This window comes from Podarcis raffonei, chromosome 1 (assembly GCF_027172205.1).
Source record: "Podarcis raffonei isolate rPodRaf1 chromosome 1, rPodRaf1.pri, whole genome shotgun sequence".
NCBI lineage: Eukaryota > Metazoa > Chordata > Lepidosauria > Squamata > Lacertidae > Podarcis > Podarcis raffonei.
Genome location: NC_070602.1, coordinates 21,291,070 through 21,310,821, shown reverse-complemented (window position 1 = coordinate 21,310,821; position 19,752 = coordinate 21,291,070). Strand labels below are relative to the sequence as shown.

The following is a 19,752-nucleotide window of genomic DNA, read 5'->3' as shown; positions in this document are numbered from 1 at the left end:
GTAGGACTGAGCTAACCAAAAACGTAGTGCTTCCTGAGCTGGTAGAATTAGCAAGGGATGAAGGCAGCAGTGTACGTCTTGCAGCTTTTGAGACCTTGGTTAATCTGCTGGAAATGTTTGATGCAGGTAAGATCAGAACTGAGTTGCATTGAACCTAGTACTACAGCCATTCCTCTGGTTGCCAGACTATGTTCTTTGTCAATATGCTATTATTCACATTTTAATTAAAGATCACAAAAGGATAGCTCTGTTCATCTTTATAATATTTTCTGTTTTTCAGATGATAGAAGTCAAACAGTCCTCCCATTAGTGAAATCCTTCTGTGAAAAATCGTTCAAAGCAGATGAATCTATTCTGGTTTCACTATCTTTCCATTTAGGGAAGCTTTGTAATGGACTATATGGTACGATCAAATGGTCCTAGTATGATATATATTTTAAGGGGTGCTGGGTTGTTTTTATTTGCATTGGAGTCTTAATCACTGCAACCCCAAATAAATGAAATAAATGATTTTAATAACAAAGTAAATATGATCAAGGTGAAAACTGTGTATAATGACTTGCTGTTGCTCCCTCCCTTGACATGTGACATTTATTTGAATTTATAGTCCACATTTGTTTGCATAGCAATAGCATTGGAAACAGATACAGTACATCCTATGAAAATTCATTTAAAACTTTGTTAACTACTAGCAGAAATGGCAGACTTGTCCGTGAACTGTTGTTCATGACATTTTTCTGAATCCTTTATTTGATGTAACACTTGAAGAGTTAGACTATTTTAAGGTCCATTCCTGTTGTGAGTATTCTTAAGATCTCTGAACAGTATGCAAGTGCCAGAAATTTTAGAACTTTAGGTCTGACCTAAGCTTTTTACACTAAAATGAGGTTTGCCATGGAATGTCGTGAAGGGAATTTGAAAAGGGTTCTGTGCTCTTAACAGTCTGGTTCACATAAATAATTTCCTGATCAGTCAGTGCAGAGGTGTAGCACAGAGTCGAAAGCAGATCAGTGCCACAACACAACAATTCTGCCCCTGCCCCTTACTTGCTTCCAGCTATGAATTATAGAAGCATAGTATTCCAGAGTTAGAAGGAATCTCTAGGGTCATCTAGTCCAAACCCCTGCAATTATGATAGCAAAGACCAAAGCAAGGTTCCCACATAGTTCCAGCAAACACCCTCTTTATAAAGAGGACTGATGTGATGGGACCATTGATGGAAAAACCCATTCCCTTTCTCTCAGTACAGTAGCTGTACCCACACATTTGATAGGTGTTAATAATAACAGATATAGCATGCATACCTCCAGTTACATTTCGCATGAATATTCATTGATCTACATTTGTTATGTATATTGAAGTCATGAAGACTATTCAATATATAATGAATATTCAGTGTGTTAACAATGAATGCCAGCCTGTGGAATGTGTAATATTTTGTCCTTGGATTGTCAGTATTTTCCATATGCATGTGCAAGATAACAATACAAATAGCTTTTTCTCAGTGAGTTCCTCCTCTCAGGATGAGAACTTGGTGTGCCTTAGTTCTTCCTGCTTTGGAATGTAAAATCTCTGCTAGTTTCAGAACTAGCCTCAAGGCCTTATAAACCACAGACAATGCCTTAGCTCTAAGGTCTTATCTTAAATGATCAAAAGTCTACTCCCACAATGCCTTCTCCCTGTAAGATCCAGTGCAGGTTAACACCTATCTGCTTACAACACATTGCAGAAGAGCCCTAATGCAAGAGCTGCAATAGATACCTCTTTCATATTAAATCCTCAGAGCTGGAGTAACAGTCCCCATGGCTGCTGTCTAAAGCAGAGTTTTTCAAGCTGCTTGGGTCCACGGCTCCCTTGACCAACTACATTTTTTCTGCAGCACCCCTGTAGGGCTCAGGAGCCCAGTTATGTCACCCCTTGCCTGCAGAGCTGGCAGCCCCTCATCCCTTTCCAAACACCCTTCTTTGTGGAGTGTTCCCTCAGCCTCTTCTCCCCTTTCCTTGGGTGTCCTCTGGGCAGCCGCAGCTGCTGCCCCTGGTCTCTGAGCTGCCCCCCCCGCCCCAAAGAGAGGTGCCTCCTTATACTGCCCCACAGGGGCCTGGGAAGCACCCCCTGGCCAGCCCCAGACGCACCGTTTCCTTGGAGCATTTGTAGCCAGGGCTGCTGCAACAAACAGCTGTGCAAGCCTTTGGGAGGCAGAGACGCAAGAGGGCATCAGAGGAGGGAGGGAGGGAATGAAAGAAGGACAGAGGTCAGTGTTGCCCACAGCACCCCTGACCATCATTCAAGGCACCCCAGGGTGCCACATCACACTGGTTGAAAACCACTGGTCTAAAGGAATATGTGGCTGAAATCACATGCAGAGGTAATGATGCCTAGTTTTGTGTCTTAGGGAAATTTCATATCACTGTTCGCAGCATGATAGGGAGTGCTGGCTTTTGCAAAGGGGAAAGAAAGCCCTACTATGTGTGAATAAGCCCTTCTACATGCCCGAAGGTGCTTGTTGGGTTGTAGGACTTGTATTTGTAAATTCTATAATACAGAAATAAGAATATTGTGCCTATGGATGAATAGCTAGTTCCTCCAAATTTTCGTGCCTTTTCACACAAACATAAGAAGCTTTCCCAGGGGAGTTGTCTCAGGAGAATGGACAAGGGCGTTGTACTGTGATTTCTGGAACAAATGGGTTTCTTCCACATTATGGTGCAGATAAACCTCACAAGAATTCTGCGAGGTAGGCAAAGCTGAGAGAGGGTGACTTGCCCAATATCAGCTAATGAGCTTCATGGCAAAGCAGAGATGTGCACCCAATCATCAACAGTCCTGACTCCAATGCTGTAGCTGCTATGCAAACCTGACTCACTGGACAGACCATTTTTGTGCTGTTACGTGAACGTAAAATAATAAACACATATTGCATTTGTTTGAAGGGATTTTTACACCAGAGCAGCATTTGCGATTTTTGGAATTCTACAAGAAGCTTTGCACACTGGGATTAGAGCAGGAAAATGGACACAATGACAACCAGGTGCAACTCCAAACCCTAGAACAGGAAAAGAAGTACATCTCAGTGAGAAAGAACTGTGCTTACAATTTACCAGTGAGTGGACTACTATTTTACTTAAAAATCCATTTATAATACGTGCATAATGTGTCTGTAATTCATATAAATCAGTTTAATAGTATTAGTGAAGTTGGTAAATCTTCTGGCTTTAAAGAGGTGGAATGTCCCCATCTCCAGGAGGCTTTCCCCAAACTAGAAAGTGTACTATTAGCAGTGGGGTTTTTCTGGGGGGGGGACTCAGGGGTACACATACCCCTAAACATTTTGTGAATCTTTGTACTTTTGTCCGTTTACTGTATTTATTTTCCCCAATTTGAACAATAAAATGGTGTTTTTTCAAAATAAGAGTACCTCTAAACATTTTTTAAGAAAAAAAGCACTGACTATAAGGCTAGCAGGGCGACATCCCTTGCTGTTACACTGGGAGCGGCAGAGGATGGTAGAACAGGCACTACCACTTGCCTGCTCTCTTGGGTTCTGCAACAAAATGTTGCAGTATAAAGTGCTTCTGTTCAAGTTCCAGCTGCTCCATTCCATTTTTTCCCCATCCTCTGTTTTCTGATCCCTTTCTCCTAAAAGTCAGTCAGCATTATGTGGCCACAGCATACTGCCCCCACCCCCAGTTTGTTTGTTTTTAATATAAAGCTGTTTAAAAAAAAAAAAGCCTTGCAAACCTTGGGATTCCACACAGCCCAGTGTGATGCTTCCTTCTTATATTTTGATTGTTCCTTTTTGGCTATATAAGGGTAGGCATTTGGAGAAAAAGTCCGCTCTTTGTGGTTATAATATGTTCCTGTCCACATTAAATGTTACATCATTTCTATTCCTAGGCCATGATGGTTTTCGTGGATCCCAAAAATTTCAATTTGGAACTGTACTCAACATTCTTCTGTCTATGTCATGACCCTGAAGTCCTAGTCAGGCACACGATGGCTATTGGCTTCTATGAAGTAAGTAAAGGAATACTCCTTGGATTAATTTCAGCAACTATTCATTGTATACAATCTCATTGATATGTTCATCTTTAATATACAGTATTAGTGTATGCTAACCTCCCTAATTGAAACCAGTGCAACTTATAACTTACTAACTTTGGATTCTTACTAGTTTATGGTTGTTTCATACGACTTCATTGAGGTGTCTTTTATGTATAATACATATAATACGATATGATATAAATCCATGTATACTTTTTCCATTACGAACAAATAAAGTGCATGAGGCTACAATCAGGTCATTTTCAACACAAATTGTGTTATTAGGACTCTTGATTTTTCCAGTTGTTTATGTGTGAAATATTTCTTGCTGAAGCAAGTTTGAGTTCACAGGAAGTAAAGGACAACAGATTAATAAAGCTATTGTAGTCAAGATTTTTAAACACAAATATAATACTCCTTCATTTTATTTAATGGTGGCTACTGAGTCTTGTATGTGTTTTATGTGTTTAATATGTCTGTATAACCAATGTTTTATGCATTGTTTTTAATGGTTTTTATTGTCTAAATTATGCCAATAAAGGCTGAATGAGCAAATAAAGCTATTGGCTGTATTCATTCTTCCCCTCCTTCTCCCCCCCTCCATGTACTCCACACCCCCAAATTTGCTCTAGGGGTTACCCCAACCCCTCCAAGCAAATCAGGAGTGGAATGCAGAGAGGCATGTGGGGGAGGTGAGGGAAGGGAAGTTTCTGTTCCTCCTGCACGATGCTTTAATTGATTTAACCCAGCATAATGTAAGTTTTGGATTTTAGGGTCTTGCTTTAGAAAATTAATTTGGGCCAAAGGAGAGTTCTATTTCCTTGTCAACAGACAGAAACAGTACAATGACTGGGGAAAGAGGGAATTGGAACAGAAGGGAATTAGATACAGATGTGAGAGGAGGTGGGAGTGGTGTACTTGGCAATGCTTCTGCATAACTTATGTAGGACTGTAAGACCTGGCATTTTAATTGGCTGTTGCTGTAGAATAATTTTATGTACTCATCTGAAGCACTTTTCATATGAATGAAAAATTACCTATTAGACTTTAAAAATACATATCTTTGGTGCCTTGTGTTAATTACCACCTTGGATTACATCAGCTGTCCTGTACCATAGTAATTTACATATTTCTGCTACTGGATATATTTTAAATATATAGTATTCTGCAGATGACTACAGTTCACTGTTTCTGTTCTGATAGTAAACAATCATAGCTGTTAACAAGTATGTTTCATCCAGAGAGCTAGATAATTTTTTAGATAATTTGACATCCTTATAAAAAAAGTGATCAACCAATCCAGTTTATAGAATCTATCAAAGGATGACAATTCATTAATATATATATTTTATTTTTAAAGTTTCCATTATATTGCCTAACCAAGAAGCTACTTGTGATTCAGTCCAGTCAGTGTCACCATTCCATGGACCTGTGTGGGATGGTGGAAATATATGGAGTGGTTTTCAACTATATTTTACTCAAAGTAAATGTACTCATTAATTTCAGTGGGTCAGCTCTGAGTAAAACCTAGCTGAATGCAACCCATGGTTCCTGTTGGGAATGAGGAAAAAGTGAGGGAACTGTGTTTAGTATAGTAGTATATGTAACCAACTAGGAGTAGATCAGCTATATTATTTTAAGTTAATAGGAATTACATGGCAGAAGGCTAAAATGTTTGGCTGTGTCAAAATATTGGATATTTGAAATGTAAAAAGAAGCAAAATGTCATCTCAGTACCCAAGGGCACAATTTGAAAGTGTGCTGTTGCCAGGATGTTTATTTTCTGTGCTACTGTGTGATGCCACACTGCTTAGTAGTGAGAAAAGGACATGACCTCAACTCTCTTAAGTATGATTGTTGGTATTAGAGATCTAGTCTACATCCTTGTTTCCTTTTGGCTATTCAGACCTTGTTGAAAAATAAATATGACCAGATTAAGAAGGCTAATGTCCCTGTTTTGTTGGTTCTGTATTTTTCAGGTTGCTAAGCTTTTAAATACTGATGTGTATGTAATACATAAAGAACTGGTAGCCCTATTACAGGATGAGTCATTAGAGGTAATAATAACCTATTTGTTGCTTACGTTAAGATCATTTACAATTATCCTAAATGACACTATAACAAAACTAAGTAAGAAAGGCTTGGTGGAATGAATCATTTCTGCTTGTTGCATAGTCTAGTCATAAAGAACATGGTAAGTGTTTAGTAAAGATTTATTTGAAAGTGATGACTGAACTCTTTTCACTTAAGCCCATATGTCATCTTCCCCAGAGAGGTTAAAAAAATGTGGAGCCAAATGAACTAATGTACAGTAAACACAAAACTACCCTTCAAACAGCACTGATTCGTGGACTAACATTAAACCAGAGTAGGGTCAATCTTGGATTAACTATCCTTCAATACCTTTGTAGAATACTTGGACTTGATCAAGTCATCACTTATCAGCAGAAGATGGCACAAAGCAGGGAGAGACTACTGATATTTTATAGGCTGGGTTAAAAAATCATATTCAGGAGTCATCAGTGATAATTCTCTACTTAACACTAATAACAACTCATTTTGCAATGAAGTGCTTAGTTGTGTCACAAAATTTATATTGCTAAATCAAAATGCATGAAGTCAGACTGTAGAATATACCATATTTTCCCGTGTATAGGACTAGGTTTTTTCCTAAAAAATAATGTCAAAAATTTGGGAGTGTCTTGTCTTATACTGTATACAGATACATCTCCCTCCATTTTCTGAAATCGGAGTCCCCCAAAATAGGGGGTGTCTTATACATGGGGGTGTTTTATAGATGGAAAAATACAGTAAGTTATAAGAAGAAAAAATGAGCAGATTGAAGCATGTTCAAATTAGAAAAGAATTGTTCGATAGCTATGTTGATGGTTTCTCAGTATTTTAATACATGCTGGAAAGAGGAGGAATTGTGGAATTGGAGGGGGTTTAGGCCTCTGTCTAACCAATGCTTGATGCAGGAAATTCAGAGATAGACAGATAGCTATCTAGTCTCTGCTTGAAGACCCCCAGGGAGGGTCTGCTTACTTCTTTCCTAAGTAATTGGTTGCATTGTAAAACTGTTATTTCGGTTCAGAAGTTTTTCTTAATTTTCAGCCAACTTAATCATCTTGTGACTTAAGCACATTAGACCTGGTTCTGCAACAGTGAACAAGGTTTTGCTCTCTTCCATGTGACAGCCTTTCAGATATTTGCTCTTTTTTGTAAGTTCTGGGAGACAAAAGATGTTATAGCACCACACGAACATACCGTTGCTGACTGGATAGGCATCTCTGTTGATGTTAACAGCCTTCATCTGCGCCACAGCCAACTAACTGTCCAGTCAGTGACTGTAGACTTGTATAGTGTCTTACCTTCACCACTGCCTCCTGGCTCCTACAGATAAGGGTGGGGATTTTCCTTTCCCCTTCAATTCCCCACACAGCAGCAGCTGTAGTCCTGTGGAGAAGACTAAAATGAAAACTAGAGAGATGTAACGTGAATGATGTCTTTGTCACATAAATGTCAGCGACTCATCTTTTCTTTAACTAGGTGTTAGATGCATTAATAGGCTACCTTCCTGAAATTCTTGAACTATTGTCTACTGGAGGAGAAAACATTGGAACAGAGAGCAAGGTAAGGTGGCAGAATCCTGTTCTGAGCATTGGAAGTGTTTCCCAATTGCCTCTTTGGGGCAACTGACTACCAGCTTGTAGCACAAAGCAACCAGGATAACTCCTTCTGCTGCTTGGTAGACATGGCCCAAGGGTCAAACTCGCACAACCTAAGCTATTTCTGAAACTGACATTGAGGATTTGGTTGGGATCCAAAGAGCCCATGTGAATATGCAAAGCACTTGTGTGCACACTGGGTGGGAGTCCTGGTCCTCCTTTCCAGCTGTAGCCCCCTGCTCTGTCGCTCTAGGGAGAATTCAACTGGGGGTGGGGGAGAACCACAGTGAATGTCCAGAAGACCACGTATGGCAGAGTAAGTAGACTTTGTGTGCATTTGAAAGATGGCAATTTGTTGTTCAGTGATATAATTTGCATTTCTTCTCCTATCCCCTGGATCCTTGCCATCCTTTAGTTATTGAATTTCCCAGAGTTGATCCCAGCGCTAACAAGAGCAGAGCAGAGAGCAGCAACCTCTTTGAAATGGAGGACTCATGAGAAGCTACTACAAAAATATGCCTGCCTGCCTCATGTCATCTCAAGTGATCAAATTTATTATCGCTTTTTGCATAGAATGTTGAGCATCATTATGACAAACGTGAGTTCCCTGTGATCTCTCTCTCTCTCTCTCTTGCTTCCTTGTACTTCCTTCTGAAATATTATAGGAGGCATGGGCATATCCAGGGCGGGGGCAGTTGCCCCCCTAAACCAAGTAAAAAAACAAAAATACTTAACAAAAAGTAGAAATAATCAGAATATTTGAAATTGAGATGATCTCTGAGGTCACCTAGGTGATGTTGTGGCGCATTCTAATGATGCAACTGGCTTCCGAAATGGGAAGGGCAAAAGCAAGCTTAGAGAGCAGCCCTGCTCAGAGAGGGCTGATATATAATTTTATGGTATTACTCCAAAAAGTAGTGGTGTTATGAGCCATCAAACCTCAGAAATACACGTTTTCCAAAAGGTTTCTGCAATTTTGGCCACTAGTGTAGTTGTATGGGGTGGGATGAGCAGAGATTAAATCGTGCTCAGTTTGCCTTCACACTACTGTCCACTGCTGGGAATGGGTGTGCAGCCAATGCAGAATTTAACAATGCCCAAGCACCCGTTAGATGTGTCAGGAGTGATGTCAGTGGGTGGGCATGATTTGGGGGAAATGGCCTTGCAGACAAACTTGGCAAGTTGATTCCACCCTGCTGGCACTATCTGTCAGGTGCAGTGGTGGATCTTTCGCTCTCCTGCTCTCTGAGTAGGGCTGCTATCTAATCTGAAGTTAACCCCACTGAGTTCAATGGGTCTTATCCCCAGGTAATTGGATGTAGGATTTCAACCTTAAACAGTAAACGACACGGCAGTATGAAATGCCAGGTAGTGGAAAAACATTTGTTAGCAGTGTGAAGCATGAGAACTTTATTTTGTTTTGTTTTAATGTTCTTCATTACTATTAAGTATATTTTGTCACTGAAGTATTCAGCAGGTAGCATAACTTCTGAAAATTAAAAGTAAAGTGGAATGTGGTCAAAACTCTACTACTTGTGCTGAGACAGCAAAAAGAGAAAGAGCTCTATTTGAACCTCCCAGAGGGTTTACACCTCTATTCTAAATCCACTCATTTGGAAAGCCAGCTTCTTGTATGTTTTGGATGAAGACCTCAAAGGCATCTGTCTTAATCTATTGATTGCTGCAAAGTTAGCGGTTCAGAAGCACATGGGGTTTGCCTAACGCCAAAGCCTACTCCACTTCAGTGGATTGGGAAGATTGACATCTGCATTTAAACAAAAGTGTTTCCCTCCCCCCATTTCCTAACTCACATGTTCATGAGTGAAATAAAAACTTGCACTGACTTCACACATTTCCCTGCTCCCCTCCCTGCCCAATTGTCTCCCCATAGGAATAATGTCACATTATGAACGCTCTTGGCATATGTTATGTGCAAAAATAAGCAAAATAAAATAAGCTGTAAAACGCAATATATTCAGTAAGAAACCAATCAATTGGGAACGATTTTGAGAATTTACTACCCGCTATCACACAAACATTTGAAATTGCTTCATTTTTTAGATTCAAGTTTTAAGGATTAGGCTTTGGGGAGTAGTGGCAAATTCAATTTAAGTGCATTTCAGATTTCTTAAGTACCAATTCTTCAGTTGCTTCTACTCTCTCCCTTCACCCCCCTCCATACCATTAGCCATTAATTATCCTTAATGCTCTTCAATCAACAATGTGAATACAATCAATCAACAATGTGAAAACAATCTGAATACTTACAGAGACTGTAGGATTAAATGTATTTCCTTTCTTTCTTGAAGAATGTTTTACCTGTCCAAAAAGCAGCTGCTCGAACCCTGTGTGTATATTTACGTTACAATCGCAAACAAGAACAGAGGCATGAAGTCATCCAGAAACTGATTGAGCGTAAGTCCTGATTTTCTCTTTGTTTTGAGGACAGCAGTGTAATTTGGAAAAAGGGGTGGCAACTGTGTGCAGAGTTGTACAAGAGGGGAAGATTCCTATCTTTACAGTGCAGCAAACATTTTACAATCTTAAGGTCCCAGGTTCAGTCATATCTTCAGTTAAAGCAGGGATGAGGAACCTGTGGCCCTAGACATTGTTGTACAGCTTCCACCATCCCTCAGCAGTGGCCCATGCAGGTTGGGACTGTTAGGAGTTGAGTCTAATAAGCTCTGGAGGGCTTCAGGTTCCCCATCTCTGAGCTAAAGGTGTGAAAGAGCCAGTGTAACATAATGGACAGAGTGTTGGACTGGGACTTGACAGAGCAGGGTTTGAAACCCCATTCAGCCATGAAGCTCCCTGAGTGACCTTGGGCCAGTCACCATATCTTAGCCTAACCTACCTCATTACAGGGTTGCTATGAAATAAAATAGGGAGGGGGGAAACCATGTGCACCATCCTTGGAAGGTATGTAAAGGTAATAAATAAAGTAAAATAAATGAAGGATCTCAGTTTAGCAAGTCCTTATAGAACCCCTGCCAATTGGAATAGAAATGGACCAGTGGTCTGACACTATGGTGGTGTAACATGTTCAGACACTTCAACACAGTTATATTGGTATCAGAGTAACCAGAGACTCCATTTTCAAAGTGCTGCATTTTAAAGTTTCTGAAAACTATCTAATCTACATCTATATATCTATACAGTGGTACCTCAGGTTAAGTACTTAATTCGTTCCAGAGGTCTGTACTTAACCTGAAACTGTTCTTAATCTGAAGCACCACTTTAGCTAATGGGACCTCCTGCTGCCGCGCTGCCGGAGCACAATTTCTGTTCTCATCCTGAAGCAAAGTTCTTAACCCGAGGTAATATTTCTGGGTTAGCGGAGTCTGTAACCTGAAGCGTATGTAACCTGAAGCGTATGTAACCCGAGGTTCCACTGTATCTATAAATTTAGAGGTTTTAAATAATGTAATAATGGCTGGTACAGTGTTGGTACAGTGTAATGCTAAACCCTGGTGGAGTTCATGCTAGAGAAAGAGGAAGAAGGGGGAGGGAGCCCATGGTCATCTCTTGATCTTTCAGCTTTGTTTTAAAGATTAACAGTGTTCTGTCTTGACAGGACTTATGACTAATCTTTTCACATTATTGAAAATGACATAAAACATTTTTCAAGATCAGTTTGTATTGAGCTCATCCCATTAAATTAACTTTGAGATTATATATTGCATTTCTATGCATTTCTTGTGCAGTAAAACAAAATGAAATTCTACATATGGTGATTGCCAGTTTCTTTTAATCATTTTTTTTCCAGAGCTGGGCCAAGGAAAAAGCTACTGGAACAGATTGCGTTTTTTAGATACCTGTGAATTCATCATAGAACTCTTTTCCAAATCTTTTTTCTGTGAATACTTCTTTCTCCCAGTGCTTGAGCTTACACATGATCCAGTTGCAAACGTGAGGTACTGCACAACTTGGGTTAAAAAAAATCTATGTGGCTTGTTCAAGATGTTTTATATCAATGTTGTATAGAGCAGGTTGGCAATTTGTTTGGGAAGCCTTGCATTCATTTCTTGAGTATTGTGATAAGAATTCACCTCTACACCACCTTGTTCGTTATCCAGTATTATCTCAGTATTAATGCTGCAATATATTATACTGTTGTGTAACAGTGGCATGGCAATCCTCAGAAGAGGTTATCTATTCTGAGTGCAGTCCTTAGTCTTTTGAAGTCTGAATCTAACATTTCTCCTGATTTAAGCAGGTTTGATATTGGCTGTTTGACAAATTGTGTATTAAGCAGCACAGAAATTAAAATATATAATAGGCATGATGTTGCCCAGAGGCATACGGAGGAGAGAAGGAAATATGAGGAGAGAGGTGTGAAAAATGTTTACAAGGAAGAAGCTGAAGTGGTTTCCTATGTACCCTTCCAGATAATATAAAAAGGAAGCATGAGCAAATAACTTTTTGAAGTTGAAAGGGACTCTGTAATAGACAACTTCAGAGACAAAAAAGCAGGTGGAGATGAGGGCCACACTCCAGCAAGTCCCTAATGGGTGTGTAGCAGAGCTTGTCATGATTATTATTTATTCATTATATTAAATACATTTCTGACCCACCCTTCATCATACGATCTCAGGGCTGGGTACAGTAAAAATTGCAGTCCCCCCCCCAATATGTAAAATACTATAACAATCAAACAAAGAACAAGTATGACTTAGAGTGCAATACAAACTTTAAAATTACGGAAACCATGAGACTGCTGCAAATGCCCAGGGAAACAAATGAATCTTTCTCTGGCAGTAATAATGTCAGTGCCAAATATGTTTCCAGGAGAATGACATTCCATAGATGGAGTGTCACGGCACAGAAGACATTTTTATGTCTCACTGCATGATATACGTGTCTCAATGGTAGAACATCAAGAGGGGCCTCCTCTCCTGATCTTGGCTCATGGGCAGACAGATACAGGGAGAGGTGTCCCTCCAGCTCTTTGGACCCCAAGTCTTTTAGGGCTTTATAGGTTACCAGCACCTCAAATTCATCCCAGAAGCATGTAGATAGCCAATGTAAATCTTCTAGAATCAGCGCCACGTGATTCCAACTAACTGAACTGAACTAATACTATGGCAGCTGCATTCCGCAGTAGTTGAAGCCTCTAAGTCATCTTAAAGTACATTGCAGTAGTCCAAAAAGGAAGTTATTAGAGCAGGGATTATTGTGGTCAAGCTCTTTCTACCCAGAAATGGCTGTGGCTGGTGAACCAGCTGGTTTGTTTGACTTGTGGACACATCTACACAAATTCACATACACAAAGAATAGTGTATGTTTTAAGAGTGTTTGCTTTGAAGGGAGCTTCTGCCCAAAGTGGCATGTCCCGTTGCTCCGAAATGTTCAGCAGATTGTTACTGCATTGCCTTATTTTAGCAAAGATTGCAGTTTTTTACTGGTTCCTTACTATTACTTTATTGCCCTATACGGTACACGAAAGGATAATTAAAAAGCAGGCCAGGAGAAATTGGTTGCTTGAGAGTCCCATGGACTGCAAGAAGATCAAACCTCTCCATTCTGAAGGAAATCAGCCCTGAGTGCTCACTGGAAGGACAGATCCTGAAGCTGAGGCTCCAATACTTTGGCCACCTCATGAGAAGAGAAGACGCCCTGGAGAAGACCCTGATGTTGGGAAAGATGGAGGGCACAAGGAGAAGGGGGTGACAGAGGACGAGATGGTTGGATAGCGTTTTCGAGGTTACCAGCATGAGTTTGACCAAACTGCGGGAGGCAGTGGAGGACAGAGGTGCCTGGCATTCTCTGGTCCATGGGGCCACGAAGAGTCAGACACGACTAAACGACTAAACGACAACAAGTGATGGAACATTATAACTCTCCAACAGCTCATAACATTTATTGTTTAGCGTTTCTACATTGTACGGTGTCTATTGTACTGTTGAGAGGACACATAAATAGCATGGTCATTGCTTCAGAGGCCTAAAACCTTATATAGATAGACAGGACCAAGCTAAAGAAAAGGGCAGTACTTTCTGTTCCTTTGCAATCGAGAACTCAGGAATCCTTTGACCTAGAAAAGGAGAGCGTTTGAAGTGACAGGGCAGAAGAGATGCATGGGTCAAGGTGGATGCACATTTTTAAAAAGAGTAAACAAAACAAAATATATAGGATAGAGCAGTCTTTCTCAACCTTGGGTCCCCAGATGTTGTTGGACTACAACTCCCATCATCCCTGACCACTGGACCCAGAGCTAGGAATGATGGGAGTTGTAGTCCAGCAACATCTGGGGGACCTAAGTTTGAGAGCTTGGGGTAGTCTGCTGTGCACCACAGTATTTTTCACTAAGCTGCTACCAGTCAACGTGGACGATGTTGAGATTAATGGATCAAAGGTCTATCTTGATATAAGGCTACTTCCTGTCGTCCTATGTACATAAACCAAAGGGATACTAATAAAGGAGAGATACACTGTTTTTTTTCTTAACCTATTGCCAGATCTTTACTTTCCTCCTATATAAATCTTGCTTTTCCCTTTGTAGAATGAAGCTTTGTTATTTATTGCCAAAAGTGAAGTCTACTCTCAAGGTTCCCACAGATAAGCATTTACTGCAGCAGCTAGAACTGTGTGTAAGAAAACTTCTGTGTGAGGAGAAAGACAAAGATGTTCTGAGCATTGTTAAAAAAGTAAGTGGGGTGGTTTCTTCTTTTACTCATCCAGTATTTTTTTCATGTTGCCAGTGCATTTTAGTAATTTCCTGGGGTTGTATCAAATGCTAGTCACACACAGAGTAAACCCACTGGGTTGTGCTTAACTAAGTCCTACTTAGAGTAGACCCATTGAAATTAATAGGCCTTAGACATGACCATTAACTTCATTGGTTTTACTCTGAGTAGGACTAGTGTTGAATACCACCCATGAAATATAACGGACATTGCTATCTTATGCCCATTAATTTCAATGTATCTACTCAGTATAATTTAGTTAGACACAACCCTTGGTCATTCAGTGATTGCAAATGTCTTACTTCTTAAAATTGTGTTTATATAGTGTAGTGGGAAGAATTCTGAATATGTTTTACCTATTTGCAAAAGTGTGAACTGTGATTTAGTGCCTGTTTCTAGAGCTGAGACAGTAAAAGACAGTAAATTTCACAATTGTTAGAAATTATTCTAAGTTGTGTTATCTAGATTTCAATAGATCAGAGAATGTTGATGATGACAGAACACTAGCTGGGCTTCCTTACTATAATGTCTTACTGTACTACTCTAACAATGCAAAATGTCTGCACACAAAAAACTTTAGTGAGACTCCCATGTTGCTAGTTAGTTCCTTTTCTTTTTTTCAATACCTATGCCCACATTTATGTGGAAATCTCTGTGGAAAATCCCACAAATATTTCAAGACTCAGTGTTAGGAGATCAAACTGGCTTTTTAAACAAAACAAAACATTAAAACAACCTAAAATAATAATTAAACTTTTTAAATAGATGGTGCTGGAACTGGACAGAATGGAAACCTCTTTGGATGCGGTAAGTATCTTCTAAGATAATAACCTGAAATAACAAGCTGAAACCGTTGGCATGATCACTGATGGCTTGTTTGTTTTAACCTTCAAACAGTTTCAGAAGAGGTTTTATGAAAATGATCTGTTGGACCAGCAAAAAGAAAGAGAGGAGCACCTACTTTTGGAAATGGTATGTTTACGATAGACATTAAGCTAACTGAGTATCATGTAGACTTTCCAGTGGATCCAGAGTGAAGATTTAAAATAATTCCCTGATAAAGCAGGGCCAGGGAACAGCAATCCTAAACATTCTCCATATATGTAACCTAAGACATACTGTGTCACAGTGCTTATTTGTCTGAGAGGAGGTCCTGGTGCAGGAGGAAATGGACAGAGCCTTTAGCAGCTGCACTCTATGTATATAGATTTCAAATTACTGGCAGGAGAAAATGCCCTGTAAACTACATCAAGTTTGTGATTCTTTTAGCAGTAATAATAATATTTATATAGTGTAACCTAACGTTATCTAAATAACCCATACAGCAATTCTGCAAGGTAGACAGAAGCAACTTGCTGGGATAGGCAGAGCTGCTCTGCTCACTTCCTGGCAGATGGGCCCCTGTTGCTTACCAGGAGGGCGAAGTGGTGGGGAGGTCAGAGTGTTGCAGACGCACTGAGGGAGCCAATCTGGCACTCTTAATAGTGTGTTTGCAGTGTGCCACCCTTTCTGCTACCTTGCCCCTGTGCCTCTGTCTCCTGGTAAGCAACAGTGGCCCACCTGCCAGAAAGCTAGCGTGGCAGCTCTGTCCTTCCCGGCAAGCAGCTTTTGAAGGTAGGCTGGCACTGCGATGCAAATAAAGGAACAGTGCCCTAGGGTATCAGATTTCATAGTCAGTTCTAGCAGAAGAGCTTTTGCTGTGTGGAATGGAGCCCAAATGCTACACACACCCTACTGAGGATGACACTTTGCTGCACTATTTGAACCCCCTCGTTTATCTTCCCTGCGGCCAGTGGTGAGGTTGCTTCATCCTGCTGCATGGCAGACCTGTCCCTGTTCATGACCGAGGCAATATTTTATAACTGGGACATCTTGAATCCCAGTTTATATTCTTAGTCTCTGTGCTAACTGTTTTCTTGCAGTAGTCTCAAATGTTTCACCATATATGTCCAGGTCATGAGTTCAAGTTTGGGTTGCTCAATTTTCAGCATAATTCCTATAGTCTACCTCGACATTTCAGAGAGGGAAAGCTGAGGGAAAGCGACCACACTCTGCTTTGTATAAAATATCATAACCCTGTGTGATATTACTGGAGAGGTATTTGTAATTGGGGAGGGGGGCCGCAGAGGAGAGGGACAATTTCTGGGGAGAGTGTGCTATGAGCAAATGGCTGTCTAACCAATAATAATAATAATGATAATAATTTATTACTTATAATTGGTGGCATTTCAGGCTGCATCTTCCTCTCTTCTGAAGCTGACTGGGTTGTGGAAGCATGCCTGTCTGCAGCTTGCAGCCAACAAATTTTAGGTTTTAAGTTTCCATTACCACTGTTGTTAAATTGTTTCCACAACAGGAACAATTAGAAAAAGAGAAACAGCAAAATGAGGGCAGGTCTACCAGTATGAGCGATAAAATGTATGAAAAGAAGCGTAAGTGTTCTTTTGTTTCTTTTCCCAGAGGCTTCTTAATTTCATTCTATGGGGAGTGGAGGATGCTGAGGTGGAGGTGGCAAGGACTATTTCTAAACTGGGTTAATGTTGCATTCACAGACACAGGGGATGGCCATATTAATCTTCTGGCTGCTACTAATTTAGTGTGAGAAATGCATGTCAAAGCATTGCACACTCTTACAACCCAACATTTAGGAAATGCTTTGGCCGCGGTCATACAATCAATAACTTGTGTGACTGAAGTGGGCAGTTGGGGCAGATCCTGTTCTCTGCTGCTTACCAGGCAAAACCTCATTCAATACAGATGAATGAGCAGATGGTTCCAGAGTAGCAGGGTGCCAGGCTTTCTGGATCTGTGGAATCTGAAAATGTCCTTTTGGATAACTTGTAAGGTTCCTCTGACCCTGCCTCCTGTCTGCCTCCTGTAATCTACAACCATCTAGCCTCCCTTCCATTACTAGACCTGACTATGTTTTTGTGTTACATGTGCATTGATCCAAACTATTGTTAGTGAAATCTATGTTCCTTTCAGGCTCAGAAATTCTAATTTGAAGTGGGCTTGCAAACAATAGTTATAAGAAAACATGTCCTGCATAGGTAGCACAAATCCATAGTCAGTACTGGAAAAGAAGTTGGGAGGAATTGCTTTGAAAAATAGAAAAGGAAGGAATATATTTGCTCCTGATTTCAGTCCAATCCAAATAACTTTATTGAACTAGCCATTGGCCATGACAAATCTGAATCAAAACTAAATACAAGCAAAAGGGGTGTAAAACCATGGTTTTCCAGGAGCCAGCATTATATCTACACTAGGCCAATACCTTTTGCTGCATCAGCAACAAATACATTCTAGATGTAGACCCCAATCCACACTTTCCTAAATGCTTCATGCATCAGTTTCAGTGGTCAGCCCCTTAGAGCTGAAAGAAATAACATGGGGCACTTAGTCCAATTCATGCCCTGTAGCAGGAAAAATTCATATCTAAAACATCTGCAATAGATAGTGGTCTGCTCTTCAGTATAGTCAGTTTCTGCTGTGATTGAAAGCATGGCGATGATACATTGATGGGACACGTGATAGATTTTACTCCAGGATAATGTATTATCCCATCTGCTTTCTTCTAGAGTTTCAATATGGTTGTGTGGTGTTTAAGATGTTATGATAGACTGTCATATTGTGCAGTCTTTACCTCTTCAGTTAATCTGAGTGGAATGCTTAAAATGACCTTTGTTTTAGGTAGAGACAGTAAAGCATCAACATCTTTGGCCAAAACTATACCAATGTCTGTTTCTGGAAATCCGGGTGCTGCAGCAGGTAAGGAAAAAAACCTACCTTTTGTCTGTTTTAAAATGTATGTCCACAGCACAATGAACATAAGAAAACACAGGTAGAAAACCCCAAGATAGACAGCTGAGTGGGCTCCAAACCCATTGAAGTTGCCAGTGCAGAGTTGAACAAATGGTGAACGGTAGGAGCCAAGATTCAAAGGTGCTCTAAGAATGTCCCTGCAGTCTTACGCTGCGAGGAACAGGTGTCCTTGCAACCATAGCTTCTATATTCCCTGTGGCTGCCCACCCCTCTGCAGTTGTTGCTTGAACATCCTACTTGTTCTTTAGCTAACTGGACAGTTTGGGTTTCAGGCAACCTGCCTGCTGGCTCTGCTTCCGCAATCTCTCTCCTTAGGTTTCATGGCCATGTACCTGATACAAGTTTTTTCTGCTCATTCTCCTTCAGTTATATCAGGCCCTGTGAATTCGGGTAACTGCTTACATGTTTTGACCAAAAATCACACAAAATTATACATAGACCTTTACGCCCAATGATGAAAACTGATTGCCAGAACTCCATCATGCTTTTCTAGGTCTCTGTTCCAATTGTTCTTTCCCTGCAGCGTGAATCCTCCTATTGTTGCCAGCAAATTATGTAATAAGCCCACAATAAATTGTGTTGGGGTTTTTTAATTGTCCCCTAGGCAAAGAAGTGAAAAAGTCAAAATTGGTTCGAAGCCAGTCTTTCAGTAGTCAAGCCTTGCACTCAAAATATGGAAACATAGACAAGTGTCCCAGGTATGTAATATTTATTTTTTCTATGTGTCTGTGACAGAGATGGCAATCCTATAGACCACTTTGGTTGTTCTTTATAGAAACGTAATTATCTTACTCTAGTTTTGTACTAATAGCATGGTGTTATTCTTTAGTTGATTTCTAAAGAAATGATGGACAGTTAGGGATGGATGGATCAGACAATTTCCATTCTGCATTAGCTTGGCTAGCAGTATATTCTTCCCCAGTTTTTTGCAGTTTTTTTAAAAGCACATCTAAACTATTATTGCTTTATATGCATTTTTCCTAATATGCATTTTGTGTGCCTCTTGTCTGAAAAACAAACATTTTGTGCAAATGTTTGATCAAAAACCACACTGCAAAATTTGGAGAAGTGTAACCAATTGAAAGTTTCATTCTAATCCCCATGTAACTTCACATTGATTTCTCCTTCATCTGCAAGAACAGTAATAAACTGTAATGATACAGTGGTCATTTAGCAGAACCAGTCAGGGATGAAAGTTACAGCCAGTTCTGGATGGAGTAGCACTTCTACTGACCAGTTTTGACATCTAGGATGCTGCTGGAGTCAGTTTTACAGGACTGCCTTTGCAAAGTTTCAGTTAGTATACCATTTGCACCCTTACCTCACATGCCCTAGTTCTCAGTCAGTAGAACATAAGCCTCTTAATATGAGGGTGGTGGGTTTGAGTGCTACATTGGGGAAAGATTCCTGCATTGCAGGGGCTTGGACTAGATGATCCTTGTGGTCCCTTCCAACTCTACAATTCTAAGATTCCGTGCTATCTAGATGAGATGATTGGATCATGCTCTGTGTGGGGCTGCCCTTAAAGAGTGTTC

The 19,752-nt window shown here is 40.3% G+C and overlaps 1 protein-coding gene across 3 annotated transcripts in view; it reads left to right on the top strand.

Annotated features, from left to right (window-relative positions):
- The window catches only part of PPP4R4 (protein phosphatase 4 regulatory subunit 4), an 81,622-nt gene that overhangs the window by 55,245 nt on the left and 6,625 nt on the right, over nucleotides 1-19,752 (top strand). For 2 of the 3 annotated variants that reach the window (XM_053375970.1, XM_053375978.1), the window contains exons 8-22: nucleotides 5-126; nucleotides 281-403; nucleotides 2,931-3,100; nucleotides 3,895-4,014; nucleotides 6,021-6,098; nucleotides 7,591-7,674; nucleotides 8,125-8,307; nucleotides 10,019-10,124; nucleotides 11,476-11,623; nucleotides 14,212-14,356; nucleotides 15,161-15,202; nucleotides 15,293-15,367; nucleotides 16,752-16,827; nucleotides 18,086-18,163; nucleotides 18,822-18,915. In XM_053375970.1, the coding sequence (XP_053231945.1) occupies nucleotides 5-126; nucleotides 281-403; nucleotides 2,931-3,100; nucleotides 3,895-4,014; nucleotides 6,021-6,098; nucleotides 7,591-7,674; nucleotides 8,125-8,307; nucleotides 10,019-10,124; nucleotides 11,476-11,623; nucleotides 14,212-14,356; nucleotides 15,161-15,202; nucleotides 15,293-15,367; nucleotides 16,752-16,827; nucleotides 18,086-18,163; nucleotides 18,822-18,915 (1,644 nt within the window). The remainder of the gene's footprint in view (nucleotides 1-4; nucleotides 127-280; nucleotides 404-2,930; nucleotides 3,101-3,894; nucleotides 4,015-6,020; nucleotides 6,099-7,590; nucleotides 7,675-8,124; nucleotides 8,308-10,018; nucleotides 10,125-11,475; nucleotides 11,624-14,211; nucleotides 14,357-15,160; nucleotides 15,203-15,292; nucleotides 15,368-16,751; nucleotides 16,828-18,085; nucleotides 18,164-18,821; nucleotides 18,916-19,752) is intronic. The other variant, XM_053375989.1, reaches the window with a different exon arrangement.